This window comes from Mus caroli, chromosome 8 (genome assembly GCF_900094665.2).
Source record: "Mus caroli chromosome 8, CAROLI_EIJ_v1.1, whole genome shotgun sequence".
Taxonomy (NCBI): domain Eukaryota; kingdom Metazoa; phylum Chordata; class Mammalia; order Rodentia; family Muridae; genus Mus; species Mus caroli.
Genome location: NC_034577.1, coordinates 35,227,217 through 35,255,014, shown reverse-complemented (window position 1 = coordinate 35,255,014; position 27,798 = coordinate 35,227,217). Strand labels below are relative to the sequence as shown.

At 36.2% G+C, this 27,798-nt stretch overlaps 1 protein-coding gene across 6 annotated transcripts in view; it reads right to left on the bottom strand.

Annotated features, from left to right (window-relative positions):
• The window catches only part of Pcm1 (pericentriolar material 1), a 92,025-nt gene that overhangs the window by 36,509 nt on the left and 27,718 nt on the right, over nt 1-27,798 (bottom strand). For all 6 annotated transcript variants that reach the window (XM_029481015.1, XM_029481018.1, XM_021169412.2 and 3 more), the window contains 15 exons: nt 26,620-26,836; nt 24,669-24,867; nt 23,751-23,924; nt 23,113-23,267; nt 22,777-23,003; nt 19,050-19,192; nt 18,792-18,921; nt 16,231-16,371; nt 15,187-15,377; nt 12,761-12,958; nt 11,084-11,303; nt 10,831-10,976; nt 10,149-10,339; nt 7,629-7,800; nt 4,725-5,083 (listed from right to left, as the gene is read on the bottom strand). In XM_029481015.1, coding sequence (XP_029336875.1) covers nt 4,725-5,083; nt 7,629-7,800; nt 10,149-10,339; nt 10,831-10,976; nt 11,084-11,303; nt 12,761-12,958; nt 15,187-15,377; nt 16,231-16,371; nt 18,792-18,921; nt 19,050-19,192; nt 22,777-23,003; nt 23,113-23,267; nt 23,751-23,924; nt 24,669-24,867; nt 26,620-26,836 — 2,863 coding nt within the window. The remainder of the gene's footprint in view (nt 1-4,724; nt 5,084-7,628; nt 7,801-10,148; nt 10,340-10,830; nt 10,977-11,083; nt 11,304-12,760; nt 12,959-15,186; nt 15,378-16,230; nt 16,372-18,791; nt 18,922-19,049; nt 19,193-22,776; nt 23,004-23,112; nt 23,268-23,750; nt 23,925-24,668; nt 24,868-26,619; nt 26,837-27,798) is intronic.

Genomic DNA, 27,798 nt, shown 5'->3' with positions numbered 1-27,798 from the left:
AACAGAGTCAACCTGTGTATTCGTCAGTAACAAATGGATGAGAAAAATGTAGCATGCAAACACATTGTAATATTACTCAGCAGTAAAGAAAAATGAAATCACGATTGTAGGTTGAATATAAGAAATTAGAAAAACAACTAGCAGTAACCCTGGTAGAGAAAATAAATACCACATGTTCTCTCTTAAATGAGAATTCTAGCTTCAAGTCATTTGTTTCATGTGCTTAACTTGGAGCAGAAGGAACAAGAAGGGAGCATTTTTCAGTTGGGGCTGGGAAGGGCTGGTGCTGGGAGTAGAAAGGCTTAAGATATGAGGGGCAAATGTGTAGGTAAAACCAAGGGGTTGTCGGAAAGGCTAATCCAAAGGAAAGGGATATAGAAAGCCCTAGAGAAGTCAACTATCTCAAGATCCATTTACAAAATGTAATTGGATAGTTTCTACATGTGTTATGAAAGAAGAGAGGAGTATACGGGAAGGGACTGGGTATAAAGGACTAAGTAAGAATGGAGTGAGGGAAAGTGGAAGAGGGATAGATATAGAGCGTGAATTAGCCAAAATGAAAGAAACCACGTTAGTAAGCTACTTTCAAAATCAAAAAGAGATGTTTGCATGGTGGACAATGTAGCTCCCAGAGGACATGAATTACTATATGAAAATTGCAATGCAAGTCATGAGACACCTCCCTACAAGTCACTGGCCAAGGAGATTCCAAAGATATACAAAATATCACAAGCTACTATTACTACTACCCTTGGTTACCCACAGTGTTGGCTGGTTTTATATCACTTTGATACAAGATAATATCATCTGGGAAAAAGGACTCTCAATTGGCCTATAGGCAAGTCTCCTGAGCATTTTCTTGATTAGTATTGATATAGAAGGGACCAGCCCACTGTGGGTGGGACCATTCCTAGCCCTGTAGTTATGGGTGCTAGAAGGAAGCAGGCTGAGCAAGCCATGGGGAGCAAGCCAGTAAGCAGCTTCTCCTCAATGACCGCTGATTCAGTTTCTGACTCCAGGTCCATGCCCTAACTTTCCTTCAGAATGGATTGCAACTAAAAGATGAAATAAACCCTTCTCTCCCCATGCTGCTTTTGGTCATGACATTTTTTCCCAGAAAAAGAAACCTAAGACATCCACCATAACTCCATGAGACTCTATTGATGAAGACACCACACACTATGGCTGTAGTATATAAAAATATCAATCTCAAACCAACAGGGGAAACTTCTTTTCTATTGGCTAGCTTTCATACTGCCAGACGGAGCTACAAAGGCTGCTGAGAGAAAAAAAGACATCAATAATCTTACCCAGTGAAAGATTCTGCATTCCACAATACAGACCTAGCAAAGAGAGACCTAGCCCTCTCGTGCAATACTGATGAGATTTGAGCCCTGCTCCAGAGGAGGAAGTTTCATCCCAAGGCTGGGGAGATCTTAGGCCTAGGACTGAACCTCTGCTCCAATTATTTTTTGGTCAGAAAGGCTTCTTTGTTCAGTGGACAGCAATTAATGCTGAGAAGAAACTGAATGCTCAGTCCTAAGTAGGACATCTTTATTAACAGTACCCTACCAAGCCCCAAGGTTCAGGTGTATCTCAGAACAGACAGCATCAGAGGATGGAGCAAAGTACAGTGAACCATCACCGAACTCATAAACCTACAGCAGCCATGGTTACTGCACAACATCAGCCCAGCCAAACTTCTCGCGTAAATGGGGAGGTGCCCTTAAGGTCTTGCTTCTTAGTTAATAGTGAGTGGCATTTGATAGCTTCTAAGGGGAGAGAGAGTCAGTCTCTTCTGAGGATGTTTCCACTGGCAACACTTCTTCCTGGGCTCCAGTGGATGACGCCACACCCATGCACATAAGTGAGTTATCAAAAAGACCGTCTTTTCTCTCACTGGCCATCTGGAGGCAAGCTAAGTCATCAGCAGCTCACACAAGTTCAGGTTGCCCATGTAAGTTTGGGCAGGTTTCTTGTTTTTCTAAACCTACTCATACTATTACAGTTTGATTCAGAAATATGAACTGAACAAGTCTGAGTCGTGTTTTTCCACCACTGTACAAAGGACTTCATAAAGTTGGACTAAATGACCTAACCTGAGTGGGTGACTCAAGATCACTTACCAATGAAAGAGATCATTCAACAATTTGTACATTTAAAAAAAAAATTAGACCTTGAAAAAAAAGAAGACATGAAGTTGGAAAGGTGACATGATGGAGAATAAATGGGCAGCTGGAGGGAAATGGGGTTGGGCATGCTATTTCATTGAATAGAACATCAAATTCTCAGAAATAAAAATTGTAATTAAAAAATAAGGTATTTCATAATAATAAGGTTTTTTTCCAAACCAACTAAACCAGGATCTGTTTTTTTTTTTAATTTGCTTAATAAAAAGGGTCTTGGTAGGTAGTAGCCCAATCTGACCTTGAACTCTCAATCCTCCTGCCTCCGTTGAATCAGAATCTTTACTTAGAACAGTATTCCCAGGGAACCCCATATGAAACATTAAAAAAGCTTAAGGAGTGCTGCCCCCAGCACATCAGATTATTCAGCTAAACAAAAGACTGTTGAGAGTGTTACAATAAAAATTGCTCACGTTTCTTCAGTTATGTATTTGTGGGGACAAAGCACCAGGAAATCAAATAATCATTATGTGATTATTCACAGGGTCTGCCTCAGAAATGAACCATTTTCTACTTGAATGGTTCTCTGGTTTTACCAAATTTAAACATACGATCTTTATTCAGAGTTTAATATAACTGTTTTAAATCTAGTTCTTCAGCAAAGTCTTACGGAAATTATAGAAGAACCTGTTTCTTAAAACCAGGAACACATAGCAATGCTATAAAGACAACTTAATATAATACTCAATAAAAGTCAATGAAACACTAATTTATCTATATATAAGCAAGTCTGTTTTTAAAGTAGTTTCCTTTAAGATAATAAAAAACAATGCATTATGAATTAGAAACCCATTAAATGAATCATCAAGAAATGTAAAGAGAAGTCATAATTAAAATTCAATGCAATGCCCTGGTATAACACTGAAAGACAAAAATTAGTAACATTTGAGCATCTGAGCAACTTTTCAGTAATATAAAATTTGGAGAACAGTTGAGCTGAGTTTGGCAGTTGATAGCTGCTGGGAGAGAATCACTCTCTTTTGAAAGTGTTCCTACTAGTAGCATTTCTTAGGATATAGTGGATTGCCCTACACTCATACACACAGGTACTTCACTAACTGGATTTAGAGGATTATGAAAAAAAAAACTAAGAAGGAAGAAAAGAAAGCAAAAGAAAAGAAGGAATGAAGAAAGGAAGAATGGAAGAAAAAGAAAAAAGGATATGCCATTGGGAGGGGAACATGCTGGTGAATATGTGTGAGTATATATATATATATATATATATATATATATATATATATATATATATATATACACACACACATACATATATATGTATGTATATACATATACATATATATATATGCACATATATATATGCATGCCACGGACCAGGTCAGATGGGCATAGAGTAGGCGGGAATGGGGGTGACAAACAGACACAACAGGAGAGAGTGTGCTAGATCTGAATGTAGTGTCACAAACACCAGTCTTATATAATACAGAAAACAAAGGGGTAGGATGTCACAGCAGCCAAAGTACAGTGAAGTTATCTGACACAAAATAGAGGAATGACTTCAAAAGGAACCAGGTAATATTTACAGTAAAAATAAAAACAGCCCTGCCTAAGGTCAGCTAATTACAGGTAAGGATTTCACACCCTGGTCACAATTTGTGCTACTCCTTTCAGCCTTGTGAAAGCTAGCACCAGGGGGGTTCTGCTCTAGCAGACCTTCTCATGAATAATGCAATACCACAAACCCCCTATTTCCTAGGCCTTGGTAAATTCTTGCATATGGCTGTTCTTTTAAGTATCTGTAGGAAATTTTCATTTGACAGAAGAATTCACCAATATGCAATGTAGTCTGCTATACCTGGCTGTAATGAAGATTCTAAGTATACTTTGCTAAGCTTGCCCTGAGACTTCTATCTCTTATCCAGTAAAATATTGTAAGAAAGCATACAAGACCCTCCACAATATTGCAGGGACAAATCTGGGGCAGTCTAGCTATGGGAATGTCAAGGTTCCAGGAGGCTAAGTTTCCTTGAAACTCTGCCTCTGGACTGCTTCCAGGTTTCTAAACCTGTAATGCGAGTCACTACGGTAGTGGATGTAGCATATATATATATATATATATATACACACACACATATACATATATGTATGTATATATGTGTGTGTGTGTGTGTGAGTATGTATATACATGTATGTATGTGTGTGTGTATATATATACACACACATGTGTATATATATATGCACAGACACACACATACATATACATGAAACAAAAGTTTAAAAAGCACAAAAAATAAGAGCAATGTTTTAAGATATCTCCATTAAATGCTACTAAGAATTTAAAAACTAACTAAAATAACTAAATATAATATAATATAAATATAATATATTATATATTATATATAAATATAATATAATATAAATATAATATAAATAACTAAATATAATATAAATAACTAAAAATAATTGAAGCAGCTTTCTACAATGCCTATAGATCTAACTATACAAAAATAAGTTATGGCAAAGTAAGAAGACCAAGGTTTATATTTATACTATAAATGTTCAACACATTTCAAAACTTACCAATATTTTTAACTCTACTTTTTAGCTGAGTAGAATTCCTCTTCTTACTCTTTGATTTGGGAGTTTTGTCCTTAGAAGCCAGGCTGGCCTGGGCAGATGCTTTTCTTGTTTTAAATGTTTTAGTTACTGTTGTTGGGTCTATAGGATCAGGCATACTGCTAAAGCTTTCCAAGGATTCTTCATCAAACTGACGTCTTCTCCTGCTTGTATCTGGTTGATTTTTGCGATTACTATTTGTAGCTTTCTCTACAGACTCTGCAAATCCAGTCTTGAAAAATGGTTTTTCTACTCCACCTTCTTGATCATATAACCATGGTGTCTTAGCGTTTTCAGCTTCCTCTTCGGGCTGTTTCTGATTCCTTACCAATAAGAAAAAGTTTTATATGTCACAAGTTTGATTTATTTATATTTACTGCAATCTCCATAGATTAGATAGAATAGATTTTGGTTAATAAAATCAACAGGCTAGGAAAACACTTTCACAAAAACATAAAACTTTTTAATCAGAGAGCCCAGCAAGTGTGTTACAAAGAATATTTTTGGGAGATACTGACTTATAAATTTTTTTTAAAGATCCATTTATTATTATTTCTAAGTACACTGTAGCTATCTTCAGACACCCCAGAAGAGAGTGTCAGATCTCATTATGAATGGTTGTGAGCCACCATGTGGTTGCTGGGATTTGAACTCAGGACTTTCAGAAGAGCAATCAGTGTTCTTAACTGCTGAGCCATCTCTCCAGCCTGACTTATAAATTTTAACTCAAAACAAGAGTCAGAAATTTCTAACTTAAAAGGACAAATTCAGCTGCAATTTGTTCTATATAACCGGTAAACTAGAAGTTGTGTTTGTTTACAGTCTTAAAAGTTATTTTTTAATCAGAAAATTATTACACATGGGGAAGTTATACATGAAATTCATGCTTTTTTGTTATTTTGGTTTTGGTTTCTCAGGACAACCGGGCTGTCCTGGCTTTAAATCAGGCTGATCTCGAACTCAGAGATCCACCTGCCTTTTCCTGAGTGCTGAGGTTAAAGGCATTGTGCCAACATGCCCAGTGAAATTCACACTTAAATTCCTATAAATAAAATATTATGAATACAAAGCCACTCTCATCTTTATAGACTGTTCTTGCTTGGCTGTTTTTTGTTTGTTTTAATAAAACCTGTATAGATGAATGATTATAAAAAAGTGTGGTCTACATAACTTAAAATACTTCCTTGCTAGCACTTGACAGTTTTATGACCTTTAATAAAGACTGCTAGGTTTTAACTCTCTTACTATGTTTAGCCACTTAACCCAGGTTATAACCCAGGTTCTGATTTAGTAAGATAAAGATATCTAATTTGAAATATTTCAAGTAGTTAAAACAAGATATGTAGTTCCATTCTAACCAAGACATTCATAATGAGAAATCACAGTTGTTTCTTCTGCCAAGGGTATATAAAACATTGATAATAAAGCAGAAAAACCACAACAGGAAGCCCTGTTGACTGAAGCGTTGAATAAATATTCATTGCTTGTGATCAGTGTCCTTTCTAAATGGCAACTGTGTACTAAGCTCTGATGAAAGACCACTTTCATAATGAAACGGGAACTTAGTAGAAAAAAGAAAGGTTAAGCTAACTAATAAGCAGTTAACAATGTCGAGGGGATGAAGTGTAACAGGAATTCTAAGACTTATCTGTTAACCAAGGGCCCCTGCAGAGTTCCTGACTTAACAACAGCGGTAAATGCTAATTTAGGAAGCTGAGACATGTCCAATCGTATTACTAGGTGGAGGCACGGTGTGCACTGTGTCTGAGGTCTAAAGCTCTGAGATACTTCTAACAGAATACTGGGTCCAACTGATATCTATGCTTTTCATTCTTTTGGGTTGTTTGTTTGCTTTTAAGTAAATAACAATGAGGCTATAGAGAGTATCTTGTAGCTAACTTGCCTACTGCCCCTTACAGTATCTCAATTTGCTTATTTGTCCCAGAACAAACAAACTAAAAAAGGTTATAGGGATTTTCTTTGAGTTAGCTACCAAAAACATTTTTCTGAATTATTTATTTATATAGTTATTTCCATAGCTGTAAATATGCCTAAAAAATAATAGCTGAGTCAGGCCCCTTCTTTTATACTGTGTTGCCAGAGATTATCACATTAAAAATAAATATGAGAAAGAGAGAATATAAAATCCTAACTATGACTAATACAATGTATCATCAAAACTTCAAATAATCTGTTTGAGAGAATTTTAGTATGTAGCCCTGGCTGGCCTGGAACTCAGTATATAGACCAAGCCGGCCTTGAACTCCAAAGATCTGCCTGCCTCTGCCTCCTGAGAACTTTTATTTAAGGCATGTGTCACCAGGCCTGGCTAAAAGTTGTTTTTACAATCAAATAATACTCGATATAATAGTATCTGAATGGTATTCAGAGATTGTGAATCAAACAGTCCCTCACAGTTACTGTAGATTCCAATACTAAGTTGGTAAACACTGAACTTCTTAACTCTAAAGACAAATATCAAATCAAGATTAAATCATAATTTCTACTGATGTTATATGAATTTTGTAAAATACCCTGGATTAAAACTCTGGTGGCTGTTAAGTTCTTAAGATCGAGGAATATCTACATGATGTATACGTTTTATATAACCAATAGTGTATCAAGCTGCACAATCACAAAAATTCTGTGCTGTGTCACAAAGTGAATCGTGGCCACCAATATAAGTCAACATGCAAGCGGTTCCCAGCCTGATTCCTAGGACCCATAGGGTGCAGAGAGATAACCTACCCCCTCAAATGATCCTGTCACCTCCATATGCACGCGCAAACACACACATACACCCAAAATGTAATTTTCTAAAAAAGTAAGTGAATGGTAGACTTATCCGACTTTGATACAATCAAGTACCTTTGCTTTTCTGCTCCAAGAGAAGAACTGCTTTCAAAGGGTTTTGGAAAAGCCATATACTCTGTTTTCCCTGAAGGATTTTGAGCTAATGGCTGCTGCTGTTCAGTAGGTGTAGAAACATTCTGAGAAAAATCTCCAAAATTAGAAGGAAATAAAGGGCTGAAATTCATTCCTAATAAAAACACAGGGAAGAAAACAATGAAGAAGTACCTTAGCCTTAAATGAAATTAAAATTTATTTTTAAGAGATTTAACTGATTGAATATCCTGTCCAAACCTATCAAAACTGTCAATTCAATAAACTAATAATGCTCATTTCCTATTTTAGCTCAGTCTACTTATATCTGAGATATTTGTTATACTAAAGAAATTAATGGTTCTCCCTTAAGAACTAGAAGTTGGGGCTGGAGAGAGAGAGAGCTCAGCCCTAAGAGCAGTAGATGCTTTTCCAGAAGACTTGGCTTTGATTCCCAGCACCTACTTTGCAGCTCACAGCTGTCTGTCATTCCAGTCCCAGGGATTGATGGCTCCTCTAGTCTCTACGGGCACTGCATTCATGTGATGCAGATACACATGCAATTAAAATACACACATTAAAAATAAAATGAAAAAAATTAAAAAAGAAAAAAGAGCTAGAAGTTTTACAAGCAGAGAGATGGCTCAACAGTTAAGACATGAACTGCTTTTGCAGAGAGAGTTCGGTTCCCAGTGCCCACATAGACCCACAATTCCCTGTACTTCAGCTTCAGGGGATCTGACACCCTCTTCTAGCCTCAGCGGGCACTATACTTACATGTACAAACCTACATTCACACACACACATATAATTAAAAATGAAAATGTTTCTAAAAAACTCAAATTATGACAGGGTGCCAGACTGAATTGTAAGTACTTCATATACAATTTCACAATAATGAAATACTTTACAAACAATATTCAAAATAATGCTATGAATTTGATACTAAGCACATTTATTCATCTGGTACGGGTATGACTATTATTAATGTGAAAATAACGCATGCACCTTTTCATTATTACTTAAAAACCTACTCAAATAATGTTTGCTATCAATATTACTCAAGAAGTAAAAAGAGGGTTGTTCAAGTTATAAATGCCCATGCTTTGAAAATACACTCTGGAATATTCATTCATGAAGACTTCCCAACCTTTGTTTTCTTCTTCCATCTTGATTAATGGGTCACTTAGCTTATAACAACACTTTCAACTCTTTACCTTACCATTAGTGGCTCTGGTCAGGCCAACACCCTTTCCCTAACATCCCTAGAAAAGCCTTCTAGTCAGTTATCCTCTTCACCTCTTTACTCCAATTCCTCAATGCACAAACCTACATTCACACACACACACACACACACACACACACACACACACATAATTAAAAATTATATCACCGTATAATCTTCCTGAAATAAAACGTCCCTGTTATTCCCCCTTATAATCCCTCTTGAACACAATATAAAACTTAAGCTTCTTTTGCACACCACAGAAGGCCCTTGCTATTCTCCAGCCACATCAATCACTTCCCTGACTTAACAATCTCTAAATTCTCCAAGTGATGTTTTATTGCTTTAAAACTCTTAAGTGGCTCTATTTGGTTACAGTGGTTCCATTGGTTAAAAAGCCTTTCCCATTTTAATCATTAAGGAAATGAACTTTTCCTTAAATATCATCTTTTCTAAAACCAATTTGCTTATATTCTCCAAGTTTCTGTATCCTTGCTATACGACAGCTACTGCACTGCTGTGAGCATTTGCTAACATTACCTTCCTAACTAGATTCTGAATTGCTTTAAAGATTTATCTTAACTCATCTTTGGATCCAAGTAATATATAATACCAGGCACATAATGAACCAATGGGGAAAAGCAAAGCTAATAAACAGTAAAACCACTAAATACCTCACCGAGACGTGGCTGCTCTTAAGCAGTGTCTTACTCATCCTTCACCTGCATGGTGACAAGAGCCCCTAAACAAGGCCAGTATCTTTCACCTTTATAAACAGCTTGAATTTTGTTAGCAATCCTGTTTATATAGATGCACAAGGGGTTCGCAAAGTCCTGTCCCTACTTGAAAAGCTGCTGTCCACTGATGGCTAATAAAGGAGAAAGAAAATGCTGTCCATACTCCAGTAGACTGTTCCACCCATGCTCATACTAAGTAAACTAAGTGGGTTTAAAAAAAAGAGGACATGAAGTTAGAAATATAGGAAGAGTCCACAGGGAGGGGTAATTTGCTTAAAATACACTATAAGAAATCCTCAAACAGTGAAAACAGAAATCCATACAACAGATAAATCATAATCTCAAACTGTTTCTTTTCTTTTTGGAGACGCATCTCATTTAGCCCAGCTTGGCCTCAAACTCAGTATGTATCTGGAACTGGCCTTGGACTCCTAATTCTACTGCCTTTAATTCCTGAGCGCTGGAGTAAGAAGCATGTAATATCATACCCAGTTCAAAATCTTCATATTTACTTCGTTTTCCTTCAGGTTCTCAGTTACCTACCTGGTGCAAATGATGGAAAGTTAGTAAATCCAGGCAGGTTAAACAGATTTACAGGCTGTGTTGGAAAGCTGAAAGGGCAAAATAAATTGGGAGAAGAAGGGTGTGACGCACTACTGCCTCTTTCTTTGCTTCTAGGCTTTTCTGGGTGCTGATTTTGTTGGCGCATAAGTTCAGTTAGCATTTGTTTTAACCTGTAAAAAAGCCAGTAATTTAAGTCAGTTATAGTGCCATCAAAAACTAAGTTCAAAAACAATACATGTAAGAAATGACTTAATAGCATCAGAATAGACAGATTGTTCTGACCCTACAACAAGTATCTGCTCACTCTGTTGACCAAACTCAATAACTTAGCTTGGCTTAATTTAATAACTTAGCTGTTGGAACAAGTACTGACCTTAGTTCTAATAGACAGAGGTTCTAATATAAGAACCTAAATTTTTGCATGCTGATGTTTTGTTGTATAATTTAAATACTATATACTTTATCTAACATTAAGTATACAATTCAATACAAACATTATAAACAAAAGCCAGTCCCACAGTGACAGAACATGGTTGTAATTTTCAGTCAATAGACTGACTGCAGTTGGCTCCTGCCTCTTTTTCCTTGAATGTAACTGTAAAACTCTCCTTTCATTTTAGCACTCACTATACAGTATTTTATCCTTAATCAGACAGGTTACCTCTGGACATTATTCTGCTGCCATGTTAGTTGTGTGTAGCACTGGTTCAGCTGATGCATAATAAGGTGTACTTGAGGGGACGCCACATTACTAGGCAGAACACTGTACGGACCTGTTAGAAGAGTCTGCAGCAAACAAGATAAAGTCTGTTGGAAGAGAATGTTGACAATAGTTACAATGTGTTAAATAAACTGTGTAAAGCTTCAAAACAACGTAAATTTAAAAAACAATACATTTCAAAGATAAACTTTACCTGTTGGTCTTGCATCAGAGTCTGACAAATATTGACACTGAAATCGAGTTGTTTCTTTAGCTGATTAATCTGTTCTTGCCACTGCTCCTTCTCTTCTATGTAAGAGAGCTCTGACACCCATCGAAGGTTTTCTTGTCGTTGCATGCTGATATTCTGCTGCCTTGTCTTGGCTAAAGGACGATAATTTCCATCTGCTGAAACAGGGCGATTGTTCTTCCACCTAATGTAGAATTTACAGCATTAAGTTATCATATGAGATAACTTGAGTTTTAAAATATGGCAACAAACCTCGTATTTTGAAAAACAGAGAAGAGGGGGAAATAACATATTTTCAGCCCATCCAATTATTCTTTAATTGCTTTCTAGTCTTTATTTGTATTCTTACACCATAGTCTAACTATATTCTACAAAATAAAACTACTTTTTACACTAAAGCACTTTTCCACCCTTCATTCTTTACTTCATCAAGTGGCACAGTTTTATCTGGTTAACAGCTATGCATCAATGTTTATCATTACTAGAAGTAACGATGCAGATCAGAGATGGCTGAGCAGGATCTGCACTTGCCACCAAGCCTCATAACCTAGGGTAAAAGGAGAGAACCTACTCCTGAAAAGTTTTTCTAACCTCCACTGTGCAACACACACACACACATTTTTAAAATATGTAATTTTAAAAACAACCCACAAACAACAATGCAATTAACATTGCTTCCGGTTGTTTCTGCACTACACTGTTCTGGTCTCAAGTGACCTCTAGCAGCAGCTGGACTATAAGAATACACTGCTGATGCCAGCAATACAATCAGTTTATTAACAAAAATTTTCACTACCTGAAAATTTTCATTTTTTGCTTAATTCCCCCAAACAACAGCAAAGATGAAAGCTTAGGTATGACTCTTGGTCTAATCTAGGTGGGAACTATTATAGCAACGTCTTTATGTAGAAAAGGAAAGTATCTGTCATTTATATATGCAAGCATCTACAAATAAACATAATTTGACTTTTTTTTTTTTTAAGTATCTAATTTAAGAACCCCAGGTGTTCTCTCCACCCCTAAAACGTTTGGAATCTCCGAATGGCAGATTCTGTTGTGTTATGCAGAACAAGCCCCTTTTAACAAAGCCAGAGTTTATAACTCTTAGCCCTTTATGATAAGGGGCACAGTCACCACAAAAATCAATCTGGCTGTTAACTTCCAGACCTACACGCACTTACCTTTAGGGAAGGAAATGAAACCAGAGATTGAACCTGATAATCAATGGCATATTACTTAGTCAAAGGTAGACCTCAAAAGCAATGCAGATCTACACATTTCCATTCATTACAGACATCACCTCATATAGCTGCTTCACATTAAGCAACCACGTTGAATACTTTATAATAATTTGGTAAAAGTTTTTTCCAGAGTTGTAGCAAATCTAAAGACAAATTGTGGAAATTCTCATTTTTGTCAAGACAAGAGAATATAGGTAATATGGGGGCTTGTACTAAAAGACTAATAGTCTTGTGGGATAAGTTCTTTAAACTGTAAGATCAGCACTACCTTTTGAGTAGTTGGAGCCATTGTGAACTAAATGCTGGGCATTTGGTTAATTAGTGTGAACTACAGAACTACTTGGTGTCATAAAGACTGGAGGTACTTAAAATCAGACAAAACTTAAACACTGTAACTCACCTGGCTTTGGTTTCCTTTACACTGTAAGAATTTTGATTCATGCTAGGAGGGTACATAGGGAAGTTATCATTGGAACTGGCATCCTGCTCCTCCTCCTCTTCTTCATCTGTGCGAACAATTCCTTCTGAAAGATAGCCATCCTCATCTCCTTCTTCATCTAATGCACACTGAGTAGAACCTCCCCAAGTTGCCATTGTTCTAGGGATCATGAGAGATGAGACAGACATCATTATGGAGATTAGCTAGATATGTTCAGAGCTATAATGCCTAAGATTTTGATATATATGAACACATACATGTATACAAAAGTTCATTTCACCACAATAATTCTGAGATGTTGTCTTACATTGCTGTCAGACAAAATGTGTAGTTTGCCTTCTAGAGAGTAATACTTCAAAGAAATTAAAATAATCATTAGAACTTCTGGAGAGTTTTTCTTTAACTAAACGTCCCCCAGCCATTCCTTAAGTGATAGCCCTCTATTTCAATGCTCCCTAACAACATTTTCTGCAATAGTTGGAATGATCTCTATCCGTGCTGCCCACCCTACAAAGTGGATACAGGACACATGAATACTGAGCACTTAAAATGCTGCTGATATGACGGGGAAAAATGAAATTTTAACTTTAACTTGGTTTAAATAGCCACTGTATTTACCAGCTGTGATATTAAAACAACTCTAGACGCTAAACTAGGGAATCTGAGTTTACTTTTCAGTATCCACATAAGACAACCTCACAAGTACCCATAACTACAGAACCATAGGGATCAATGGCTGTAGCCTCCACAGGCAGATGTGCTAGCAGACACATACTCCCACATACACACACAGAGTTGAAAACTAGAAATAAATTAAAATTAAAGGAATATTTAAGACACAAAATATCTTCATTATTTTCCACAGTTCAGCAATAGTTTGATCTCATAATTTTAAATGCTTAGAATTCTACTTTATACAAGTAAGTAATACAAAATTACAGAAGGATGTTTAAAATCATTTTGGGAATCATTGGAACTTCTGCTGTAATCAACCCAAAATTCTTTTCACATATCTATGTATGTATATACGTATATATGTATGTCAAAAGTGGGCATCTTGGCTACACAGAAAAGTTCTGTGTAGCCAAGAAAACAAAATGGAAAAAACAAAATGGAAAAAAGTCAGCAAATCAACTATTTTTTTAAATTAAACACTGTAACAAAAATAAATCCTAAGATATACTAAGTTTGGTACTAACAGGATGAAGTATGATAAAGGAAAACACTACACGTTTTCCACAACTACACTGTTCAGAGCAGACGACTTTGTATGTGAGGTAAAACAAGTCAGGAAGCCTTTGGTAATGTGTTGGGTTGGCTTTGTAGGCTGTCAGTACAAAGTGCACATGATGCAACACAGGTTTAGCAATGCTGGAAACACCTTGTATTCACTTAGCATTTAATTCTGGCTTCATTTTTCGCTGTAGTATGTTGGAAATAAGCAATTTTGTAAGCGCCCCCCCCCCTTCAGTTAACATTCAGTCACGTGAACCCTCAGGTTAAGAAGCCAGCTCTACACAAACGATTCTGAAACCAGAAGCTCATCAAAAACATCTGAAGAGTTCTGTGAAAGAGCAGATACACAGTGGCAAGAACAGAACAAGATATAATATACTTTATTCATCAAAATGCACATCGAGGCTCCAATATTATGAAATCTCCTAAGAGGAAGAGAGTATGTATAATATTTTAGAAATGCCATCTGAGTATCTGAAAAAATAAGACTACAACATATCTGGACTTCAAATTTTTAAATTGAATATTACTAATAGCTAGTTAACTTATCTTAACAAATAACTAATTCTTTTACAAATATTCCAAATACGGGACTTGCAAACTCATTTCAAAAACTTAATGTTTTATATAAAAAGACTTTATGATTATCCTCAAGAACCTTACAAATGGTAGATACACAATTTAAGATAAAAAGTAATTCAATTGGGCATGGTGGAGAATGCCTATACTGTGAGCACGGAGGAGCTGAAGGTAAGAGGACCAGCGGTTAACAGGTCATCCCGAGCTCCACATGGAATTCAAGGCCAGGCTTTGTTACATGAGACTCTGTCATAATACAATATAGCATTCTGTTCTGAAGGAAAAAAGCACTACAAAAATTATGTATTTTTCATTTAGTAAGTATACAACTTTGCAATGAAAATAAGTTTTACAAACAATCTTTATCACCATTTGATCAAGTACCAGAGTAACTGAAATAGAAAAGAAAGCTGTAGAATAGAAAGCGGCTAACTGAGTTATTCTTAGTCACACACTGAAAAATACTTGCTTCAGTGAGACAGCTGATTAGTGCTAGGTTGTGCGAATGAGTCTGCCTGGCTTAATGCTCTGGGTAAGTGATGTTTAAAAGATGTTTTAAATGACTTTCTTACTTTTCTGTTCTACTTTGCTGAGGAGTGCACAGGTTCTCAGATCCATCGCTTCTCAATGATATAGCCACTGGAGATGAGGTCTCAGCTAGACCTTGCCTCCTCTGGTGTTCAGCCATTAGAGCTTCAAGTTGCTTCCTTCTCTGTCGTAGCTCTTCCCTTAACATTTCATGTCTTCTCATGTCTGACCACAACTATTATTTAAAAACCAGAGTCAAGTAAATATTTGGATTTGCTGAATGAAGCCTTAAAGAATAAAAGTCTTAATACTTAATAATACTTAATTCTATCAGTACAACAATATTCTATTTCCAAAGTTTCTATTTTTATTCTAAGATATCCATAAAGGGAACTCAATGGTTAAGAGTATGCACTGCTCTTGCAAAGGATCAGAGTTCAGCTCCCAGCACCCACATCAGGTGACCCACAACTGCCTGCTAAGTCTGACTCCCAGGGATACCTGACACTTCTGGCCTCCGTGGGCACCTACACTCGTGTGTACATGCCTCTACCACACACAACACACATAATTAAAAATACTAAAGTTAAAATCTTTTAAGATGTTCATATGGGTCAAATGGTATTTTAGGGATACAAAAAAAAGCAGTTTTTAACTGTTCATGAAAACAAGAAGCACTAAATATACTTCATAAACTATTTAATAAATGCTATGGTATTATGCAAATCAAGTAAAAATGAAATGTCAAAGAATAGACCATTCTAAATTAAATAATTAATGTTTCCTATAGCTGCTCCTATATTTGCTAATAAGGAATATGACTATTTTAAAACAATATAACTTCAAGAGGGGAAGGTTTATTCCCCAACTTAAAAAAAAACAAAAACAAAATAACAACAACAACAACAAAAAGACATAAAATAATTCACATATATTATCTGTCCAGTAGGTAAAAGGGCCCACAGCAATCCCTCCCCATAAAAACAAACAAACAAAAAAACAAACAAGCAAGCAAAACAACAACAACAACTTTACAGCCTCGGGAATTAGGAGCCAATTCAGGAACAACACAGTAGACTATCTCATACCTCATTATCCACCACTGAAGAATCTTCAGGATCAATAACACACTTGCTTGTACTGCTGTCATTTTCATTAACAGTTGGAGTTGAAGTAATAGCTGGTAGATATTTTTTTGTGGGACCACTACTTATACTAGTGGCTGAGAGCTAAAAACCAAAATATTGTATATGTATATGTGTATATGTATGTATGTATGTATGTATATACATATACACATATACATACACACTTATACAAGTACACACATATATAAACAAATACTATTTATATATATTATGACAAATACTACTATAAGGCACTAATACAATTGAACTTATTTCATAAAGTAGTTATCTTACTTCTTTAGAGCTCTAGTGCCATAATCTGCTATTATGCAACTAAAAAAGGCACCATGATCCAAAGACAACAGAAGAAAACAAACATGATAACAGGCTAAAGGTGATGAGAATTAACAATTGGAACAGTAAAAACATGTAAATCAAATATTAGGGGAAGGGGGAGGTTACATTCAACCCAACCTTGGCACATACTTCTTTGGACATTATTTATATTGAGGATAAAGGACAAAAGAATTAGAAAAAAATGGGAAAAGTACAAACTTAGAAACAGTTGTGTCTGAAACATAATTTGCTATTTTTCTCTTTCTTCCTTAAACAAGTTTAACTACACAGTAAAGTTAACCAGACTGGGGAGATGGTTCAGTGGGTAAAGTTCTTGGTTTGCAAGCTTTGAAGGCCTGCATTCAGATCCCCAGGACTCACATAGGAATCCAGGCATAGCCACAAGGGCCTATAATCTGCTCTGAGACAGAAACAAGAGGATACCAGGGACTCATTGGTCATGCACTTGAATCACTAAGCTCCCAGTTCAGTATGAGAGACTCTGTCTATAAAATATGATTGAAGTGTGGCAGAAGATGGCACCTGACATCAACCTCTGGTCTCCACATAGGCTTGTGTGTACCCAGACAAATGTGCACACACACATACATACAAATGAATATAGCTGCACATAATAAATATACTTTAGGAAGATCTCAAAAAAGAGTATACTATATATCATCCTGACATCTAATATAATTAAAATTATCTTATTCTCTACTCTATCAGAAAAATTTAACAGTACTACATACTAAACAAAGTCATATAAGTTAAAATTAAAGCTATATATAATTATTTCCTTTAAATAACTCATAGAGGAAAAGATCTGGGTGAGAGAGGGGATGTGGAGGGGAATGGGGATGAAGATCAAGTGTGGAGAGAAAATAGGCTGGAGTGGGCTTTGAGTGAGAACCAAAATCAGTGGGGGTGTCTCTACTCAATAGCTGGAGACCTGGGACTGGGAATCGGGGGGTTGGGGGAGCTACAGGGATGACCCTAGCTGAGACTCCCACCAGAGGATATGGAGACTGAAGTGGCCACCTCCTGTAGCCAGGCTAGACTTCCAATGGAGGGAGGCGGGTACTCACAAAACCTTCAACCTCAAATTTGTCCTGCCTAGAAGATGTGTAGGGATAAAGATGGAACAGAGATTAAGGGAATGGTCAACCAATGACTGGCTCAACATGAGACCCGTCCCATATAAGAGAGCAAACCCCTGACACTATTAATGATACTCAGCTATTATTGAAGACAGGAACCTAGTATAACTGACTCCAGAGAGGCTTCATCCAGCAGTGGATAGAAACAGATGCAGAGACCCACAGCCAAACCTCAGGTGGAGCTTGGGGAGTCTTGTGGAAGAATGTGGGACAGAATGAGTGAGCCAGAGGGGTCAAGGACACCACAAGAAGACCTACAGAGTCAACTAATCTGGGCCCATGGGGGCTCACAGTGACTGAACCACCAACCAAGAACATGCAGGGGTTCAACCTAAGTCCCCTACATGTTGGTAGCAGATGTGCAGCTTGGTCTCCTACTGAAATAGAGGCTTGCTCTAGCTCTGTTACCTGCAACTGGATTCCCCTAGGCTGGACTGCCTGGTTGGGCCTCAGTGGGAAAGATTGTGCTTAGTCCTGCTGCAACTGAATGTCACAGGGTAGGGTGGTACCCAAGGGGAGCTCTTCTCTGGGGAGAAGGTAATGGGGGAAGGGACTTGTAAGGGTGGAACTGGGGAGAGGAGGGGGAGGGGCTGTGATCAGAATGTAAAGTGAATAAGTAACTAATGGAATAAAATAACTCATGATGGTTTAAAAGTTTTACTGTATAATCTTAGGTCAATAAAAATGGACTATTGATCTATATCTGATGAATGTAAGCAAGAATATCTTAATGTGATAATAGCTTTGAATTTCCATGTCATGAATAAATGAGTAACTAGCCCAATATAAAAAACAGAAGTAACCATTTAATTCCCATGAACTATTTTTTCAAAGTAAAAAAACCAAAACAAAACAACAAAAATAATCCAAATCTATTTCATTATTTATTATTTCACTCAGTTCAGTAATCAGAAAATTGGCAAATATAATCTGCCACCTATTGACCAGTAAAACCAGACTAGTTCAAAATGACATTAGTTTTTAAACATTTTCAAACACACTGAAAGAAATAAATTTTATAATTACCTGAAGGTCAGGACATGCCTTTTGCACTGCTTGAATTTTCTCTTGAATTTCAATCAATTTCTTTCTTTCCTCCTGTAATTGTTTAAGCTCTCTCTGTTGCTGCTGTAGCTTAGCCTCATAAAATTTCTCTCTATAATTAAATTGACATATTTGTGAACTCTAATAAAATAAGGATACTAAGCAAAATATAACACAGTAAGCACCTAGCTAAATAACTTGCTCTTTAGTTTTTATTATGAAAGTTAAAGTTTATCATACCTTGTTTTTTCATTTACTCCAGCATCTATTTTATTAGAATTTTCTCTTGCATTATTGGAATTTTGTTTGATATCTTCTTCTGCTGCATAGAAATCATCCAGATTTGATGCGGCAGGGACAACCACTTGAGTTGCATCGTCATCCTGAAACAGCAAAATAATATAAAACTATCTGGAAATCCAAAGACATTATCCAATTTACACTTTATATAATTCAGTAGACTAAAATTTGACATATATGTCAATTGATATAAATATTTGATATAGTTTCTACAGAAAACCAAAGTATATCCTCTATCAATGATAAGAAATTTAACTGTTAAAACTAAAATGAGTTAGTTACAATTTTTGTCGTGCTAGAGAATGAATGTAGGTCTAGGGTGTTCTGTGATATACTGACATCCTTAGCCCCGCCATATAAAGTCTTGAGCTGTCAATGCTTAGTGCTATGGTTAGGATAAGGCTTGCATGCATTCCCCAAAGGTTCACATGTTATTTTTAGCCCCCACTGTGAAATATTAGGAGGGTGAAAATTTAATCCTGGTATGATGTTTTGACATGAGGCCTTTTAGAGTTACCCGATTAACTAAATTCATAAAGGTGGAGTGCCCATAGCTGAACACTCATGGCTTTACAAGAAGAGGAAGGGTACAGAAAAGACTACAGGGGCAAGGAAGGTGGAGAGCGCCCTGGAAAACAGGACAGACTCATGCATATACTGTTCGTGCCCCATCCTTTGCCACATACTGTCTTGCACAGCCTTCTAACATTTAACCAGAATGTAGACCCTTAAAACCTCCAAAACTGTGAACTAAATTAGCGTAATTTTTTATGAAGGGACACAACCTCAGGTATTTCATTAGTGTTATGAATTAAAATACATTTAATAAAATTTGACCTGCTTTTTGGGGGATAGAGGGGGGAAATTCAGGATAGCAGGATTTGTATAGCTTGGCTGTCCTGGACCTATCTCTGTAGACCAGGCTGGACTACAAACTCACAGAGCTCTGCCAGCCTTTGCCTCCCGAATGCTGGAATTAAAGGAGTCTGCCAATATTGCCCAGCAACTTGCCATTTCTTTTTTTGTTGAAATAATGAACTATCAAAGAATAGCATTGTGTCAAATATGCAGAAACTAAAAAATTATCACGGAGCAAGAAACTTGATATTAAATCTTAAGATACATCTATTATAGTATTTCAAATAATCCATACCTACTATCCGTTTAAAAATGTCCCTCATTTCCTCATTTTTGTCTTTAATTTTCCAAACAAGTATGAATATTTATGATATAAAAGATAGTAAGATGAACAAGGTAGCTTATTTCCATAATCCTGAGTACTTAAGAGGCTAACAAAGCAAGAGGATCTCTATTAGTTAAAGACCTGCTTGGATTTCAGACAGGGAATTCCTAGTCAGTAGGAGATACAGGATCAGACTTTCTGAAGGGTTGGGAGTTGGCTTATATTTAAAAACAGAAAGGGAGGGAGGGAGGGAAATCCCATCTTAAATCTGTCATGATTAAGTAGAAAAACAATGTTTATCTTGCTATCAGTACATTTGCTTCTGTTGTTAAACTAACGTAATAATTAGAAGGGGATAAAAATGAGCTCCTGCATTTTCTTGAAAATATTTATTTATAGTCCATACTTTTTCTGAAGATTACATCTGAAATTTTCAATGTTCATATGAACAGGAGACTGGCAAGAACTGTGTTATAACTTAAGAAATGAAGAAGCTGTATATGAAGTATTTTCACAAAATAGGACTAAAAAACCTAAAGTATGAGAAATAATGTAAAGCAAAGCTGCCTGAAAGTTACTTCTCATCCTTTAGTTTTTCAATGTCCTATTTTGTTATCTTAGGGCACAGTGGATCTCAGCCTGCCTAATGCTACGACCCTTCGACCCTTTAACACACTTTCTCATGTTGTGGGGACCCCAACAGTTATTCCATTACTACTTCCCAACTGTAATTTTGCTAGTTATGAATAGAAATGTAAATATCTGATATGCAGCCCTGTGAAAGGGTCATTCAACCCCCCAAAAGGGTTTCCACTCACAGGTCTTAAAGGAATGGAAAACTAAGAGATAATAACAATTAGCAAGATGAGTTCTTACAAATATAAGAATATTCAGGACAGCCCAACTTGTTACTACTACTTGTTTCTGAAGCTATTTCATGCTTTTCAAACATTAATAGTCATGTGACCTAAGTTCAAAAAGTAAGGCGGAAATTCAGAGATAGCCCTTCTATCAATTTCTTTAGTGTGCATGCTTTTTCCGACACACTTCACATATATGAGCAAAAATAATAGGCACATATACCTCAAAAGATGTTTATGCACATTTTACATGTGTAGATTTCTACATGTTTATGTACTTTCTTTTCTTCATAGCTCTTCTTCTCATAGAGAAAATTTAGAAAAGGCCAAAATCCAATATATAAACAAGTTATAGTATACCAATATAATAAAAAATGTAATGAAAGGTATGGAGATATGAACTCACTTTGCTTAGATTATCAAATAATAGTGATTCTGGTGAGCAATTAGAAATTTTCCATTCAAGTTAAAAGGTTTGGTAATGCATGCCAATGATCTAACAAAACAGTTGAAAGAAACAACAGAGAAAAAGAAAACAAAGGAATAATTTCGCAAGTTAAAATATTTCTGTTGCTCTAGAAAAATGATACCTATCTTGTCAACTACAAAAGGCTCAGCAGACTTTGGACTACATCAGAGAATAAGGAAGTGTTAATGTTTACAGAATTATCTGTAATATATATACATTATTTTTAAACACATGTATTAATAGTTGAGCTTTACTAATATTCTAAAGTTTGAATTGTCTTTTTTTTTTTTTTTAATTAACATCAAGTAGTTTAAGGTCTTGGGCTTGGGGCTGGAGAGATGGCTCAGCAGTGAAGAACACTGACTGTTCTTCAAGAGGTCCTGAGTTCAATTCCCAACAACCACATGGTGGCTCACAACCATCTGTAATGGGATCCAATGCCCTTTTCTGGTGTGTCTGAAGACAGTAACAGTGTGCTCACATACATAAAATAAATAAATAAATCTTAAAAACTAAAGATCTCAGGCTTTGCTCTAAGCTATAAATTCTGGCCATAATTATGTAATATTGGGCATTTAACTTTTTCCGTTTGTTTAATATCTACCTCATGATGCTTTTATGAGACCTATATGAGGCCAGTGTCATCAGCAAAACACAACCATGCTCCTGTGATCCTATTTACATACGGTTGCATTCTCACCAGTAAGCTGTAAAAGGTATTATATGCTTTAATAAAGACAAAGATATCTACTCTAACCCGGCTCCCCATTTCTTTCTTAGAAAGTCTCTTGTGCCTAAAGCAGGCCTCCAGTTTGCATACAGTCAAGAATAACCTATAACTTCTCCTAATCTGACTGCCTCTACCTCCCAAGTGATAGGACTACCGGTGTGCACCACCATGTCAGGTTCAATTTCTCAAGTTTGCCAGTCTCTGATGTATGCAGCATGTAAACGACTGACCCTTTAATGGGAACTGCTAGGATTCACAGATAGGGCTGGGGAATGGAACTCTGCAGTAACATGCTTAGCCTATCTGCAGGGCCCTCAATATTGCAAGGTTTGATGTAATAAAATGAAAAGAAGTTATAACAACATAATTATCAACCACACACAAAACTTTCACCTTACATGACTGTACTATTTCAACAAACTGACCTGTACCATAGCAACAAGATCTTGGAGCTGTTTAAGTTTCTCTTTTGCAGCCATGAGTCTACTAATCTTCTGTTCAAATTCTTCATCTTCTGGTGCTTCGTCAACCAGACTGCTCCTACGACTAGATAATGAAGCCCCACTGACTCCTTCCTCTTCTACTTCCTCTTCCTCATCTTCACCATGTGCTACATGTAACCTCTGTTCTCCTTCTCTATTGTATCGACAGTCTGTTGAAAACAAGTATCATTCAAGTACATGATTTTAAAACATTAAGAGTACAAATAAAAGATAATCTACTTCATAACAGTAATATGGAAATTTTTCTGTGAATCATACCTAATGGAGGCATGTTTAGAGCTCTGATGTTGGCAGCAGATCTGTTATTAATTTCACAGTTAGAATTAACTGGTCTCCCGTCTCTATTGTTAGAACCACACTGTGTATTACTGTTAGTATTCACTTCATTCCAGGTAGAAGCTACCTGTGGATTTCTGAAAGAAATTAAAGCCAAGTTATTTAGACCAACAAAAATAAATAAAAATTAAAAAAACTACCATAGGCCTATAATAATGTAGCTGCAATCTAAGAATAGCATTAACTAAATCATTTAAGCTGAAATAATAACAGACTCCTGCTTTATTATTTGCTTTTCCATAAACTTAGACATTTATAAGTAAAAGCATCTGCAAACTCAAAACTTAAAATACAGAGGTGGGGAAAATGCTAAGTCTGACACTTCATAAACTTACTTCCATTAAGTAACAAAACCAGCAAGTTTCCTAAATTATTGCCTTCAGTATTTCCTTCTTTTTCTTCATGGGCCAAGAATGATTATGACACTAACAGATAACCTCCATGGTCAAAGCTAGGATATGAAGCTAATTCTGAACTCTTCACTGAGCGCCTCCCTGCCCCAACTCCACGCACATGTACACATCAGATGAATACATTGGGAAGAAGAAACTTGTTGTCACCTAATGTTAGTAACAGGTTCAGAATTTTCATGTTCAGAATCATATTCTGACTCTTCAGTTTCTTCATCTTTTGTATTTTCATTTACAGCATCTGTCATCATATCTGATGTTTGTTCATAATAATGAACTAATTCTCTCAGTTCATTCAATCTCTTTTGAACTTCATTTAACTTCCTGATTAAAAAAAAAATGTAACATTAACACCAACACCATTTTAGAAAACGAAAAAAAAACCCTTATTTTCACTTAATAGCAGTTGGCACACACACCCACATGCACAGATTTAGACCAAGTTCTCAGGGCATCTGTCAATTTTAAAGATAGTTTCAACTGAACATGTTGTCACATGTCTTTAATCCTAAAACTTAGGAGGCAGAGGCAGACATATCTCTGTGAGTTCAAGGCCAGCCTAGTCTATACAGTGAGTTCCAAACCAGCCAAGACTGGCTATATAGTGAGATACTGTCTCAAAACACACGGAAACAAAAAGCAAAAGAAAACTCCAACAGCATGAATTGAATGTCATATATATCACCCCTGTTTTTCAGGCGCAGAAGCAAATGCTTTCTAAGTGTTTTGCCACACTGACACAGTCTTGTATAATATAGTTCAGGGGTATGACTCTGGAGCATAGGGCTTGTTTGAATATTAAACTATTTTACCTATAGCTCTTGCTATTTGTAACCCTTTCCCTGAGAAATGATTAGCAGCAGGTTGCAGGAACTATCTCAGCAACGCCGTGTTTCTTTTAGCCAACTGATAAGATTCACAGATATTACATCTCCTCCTTCTACCATATATCTTAAGAATGTGTATCTTACTAAACTTCAGTTTCTTATAAATTTTCAAGTTTAAAATATTGTCCTCATTATTTAGCTATTTAATAGATGTGAAGAATGATTGCAAAAAGTATTTTACTGTAGTTTTTCAGCTGGATTTAGATGACCTTCATTTTCACTCTCATTCTGAGAAACTAGAGAGGTGGCAGGACAAGGAACGGATGAGATAAGACTATTGGCCTCTCCATTGACAGCTGATGCAAAGCCCACAGGAGCAGAGAGAGCTACAGTTGAACTCTTCTTATCCCCACTTCTTTGGAGAGAGGTTGAAGGCACAACTATAAAAGAGAGAGAAAAAATAAGCAATTAGCAGACTAAGCATGGTATGAACCAGCATATATTTACAGTCTGGATTCTCACAAAGAAAATAAAATTAGTTAGCATCTTAAAACCTGCAGATTTAAACCTTGAAAGCTTATGTACATACATAGGCCACTTGCTAACATAGCTCAACAACTAAACACATCAAAATACACGAGGAAAAGTATTTTTACTTCCTCCTTACAGACTGTCTAGAACTTTTGCATTACAGCTACTAGATTAAAATACAAGGTTAAAACAAGACAGAAACTGACAAGAATTACAATTTTATATGCTAGAAAAACAATTAAAAAAAAAACACAGGATAAATTTATCTGAGATTAAAGAGAGTGAGTCACTATGTCTGATGTATAGAACACAAAAGGCCAATCCTAGCAGGTAATTAATTGTTAAGACTATAATTTTCTACCTCCAACTACTTCAAAACTACAGCCATTTATTTCTTCCTCAATGGACCTATCATTGTTTACTTCTCACTTTAATGCCACAATTATTACAGTTGGTTTCCAATGGTCTCATTATACTAGTCTTTAATCATTCTTCCTTTTACTACAGCTCTTACATGCTTTTCTAGAAGGAGTAGTTTCTTAAGAGTTGTCAGGCAGCAAAGCATGACTTTCTTTGTATATAAAACTGAGACAAAGCCATAAACAGACCTTTCAAAGCTTAAGTTTTCCTTAGTTGTCTTCCTCTGTTCTTTTTTTTGTTTGTTTGTTTGTTTTGTTTTTCAAGACAGGGTTTCTCTGTGTAGCCCTGGCTGTCCTGGCACTCACTTTGCAGACCAGGCTGGCCTCGAATCCTCTGTTCTTAAACGTTAACAACTAATATTATCCTCTACAAGAAGAGAAAGGTAGCTGAGATTAAGACGGGTGAAATGACTGTGTTTCAGGGCAGAAATAGCAGAGAAACAGGAGATATGTGAAGAATAAAGAACTAATATTCCAAGATGGATGTGGCAATGCAAACATATAATCCCAGACCTGCAGAGACCGAAGCAGGAATAATGAAAATTTGAAGTGGGCCTGATTGCCATTGTAAAATCTTATCTCAAAACACAAAAGAGAACATCCGATTCTTTTGTTATTTTGAATGATTTATTTATATTTTATGTATATGTACCTGTGTGAATTTATGTTCATCACATGCATGCAGGTGCCCATAAAACCCAGAGACCATCAGATCCCCTGGAACTGGAATGATAGGCAGTTCGGAGCTGCCTGTCAGATCTGGGAAACAAACCTGGATTCTCTGCAAGAGCAGTAAGTGTTTTTGGCTGCTGAGCCATCTTTCCAGGTCAAGAATGGGGATTCTAAAAATGGTGTTCCTATCCATTTTAATTTTTTCATTCAGACAAAAATGGGAATGTTACAGTAATAATAATGGCCAGCTGGGGTTACCCAAGCTGATTCCAAGTTCCAGCACTTAAAAGCTCCTATTACTGTGGGGAAGAACTAGGGTTGAGAATGTAACTAGAGACTAGTTCTAAATTATCCCTCACAACCTCATTTTTTTTTCTTTTATGAATAGATTTAACATCTATTTGGCTCTTATCACATAAAAAAAAAAGCTTATTAAAAGGCTTTTCAGATTCAAGATTCTTTTTCAAATATTATTTTTTTCAAACTAGTTATTAACGTATCAAATACATACTGACCACCATGTGTACTTACATGCCCTTTACATAATATTGCTGTATCTGATTTACTCACATGATGAGTTGTTCAGATGCTGATCTCGAAGGTTATGAAGTTCTCCAAGTAATTTGTCCATTTTCTGTTTCTTTTCCTGTAGTACTCTCATTTTGCTAAAAAGCTGTACTTTCTCATCGGGTAAATGTTCAGAAACGGAGGGATTTCTGCTCTGAGAAATCTCTCTAGTTAATGAAAGACTTTCTGCCTGTCTTCTGTTGTCTGGAACAGCTGGAGGCTTAAGTTTAAAAAAAAAAAAAAAGAAGAAGAAGGAAAATATTTAAAACAAATAAATTAAGTTGCATTTTACTGTACGTTGACATTTATTTTGTTTCCTATTTTGTTATTAATACCATCCTTCCATTAACAATCTTATACCTATGTTCTTCGATTACCCAAGAGCGTCTTTACATAAGGTCTGACGGGGCTCATTAGAAAACTTTACTAATCTTTGCTAGATAGCTGTCCAAAATGAATGGCTCGCCTTATTTTCTTGGTGGGAAAAACAAGAATTGCTACCTTTCCCAGTGAGAGGCAATGTTCACCCATTCTTCTCCAGATCCCACACTCAAAATTCACATGCATATAATTATTTTACAAAGTTCACAAAACTAAAACATTATTAATTCTAAAATTGTCCTGCTAGATATGACAGCACAAGCCTGTAACCATAGTGCTTTAAGAGGCTAGCACAGAAAATGAAAAATGTGACGTCAGCCTGTCTTACAAAGTAAGACTTTGCTTCAATACTAAACCAAGCAAAAATACTCAAAAGCCTTTCTTAAAATTGTCAGGAAGATAAAATAACGCAAGGGCATAAACTTAAAACTAACTTTAAAGGATCCAAGAACCAAAATGGCTCCCCCATCATTGGGAAGAGAAGCCCCTTGGTCTTGCAAACTTTAGATGCCTCAGTACAGGGGAACGCGCCAGGGCCAAGAAGTGGGAGTGGGTGGGTAAGGGAGTAGGGTGGGGGGTGTGTGGGGGACTTTTGGGATAGCATTGAAAATGTAAATGAAGAAAATACCTAATTAAAAATAAATAAATTAAAAAAAAAAAGAATGCATCTTTTGAAAACCTAAAGACAAATGTTCATCATCCTTAGCAATCATGGAAAGGCATTAAAAAAACGTTGAGAAATTTATTTTACCACACTTAAAATGGATATAAACAACAACAAAATGCAAAAAAAAAAAAAAA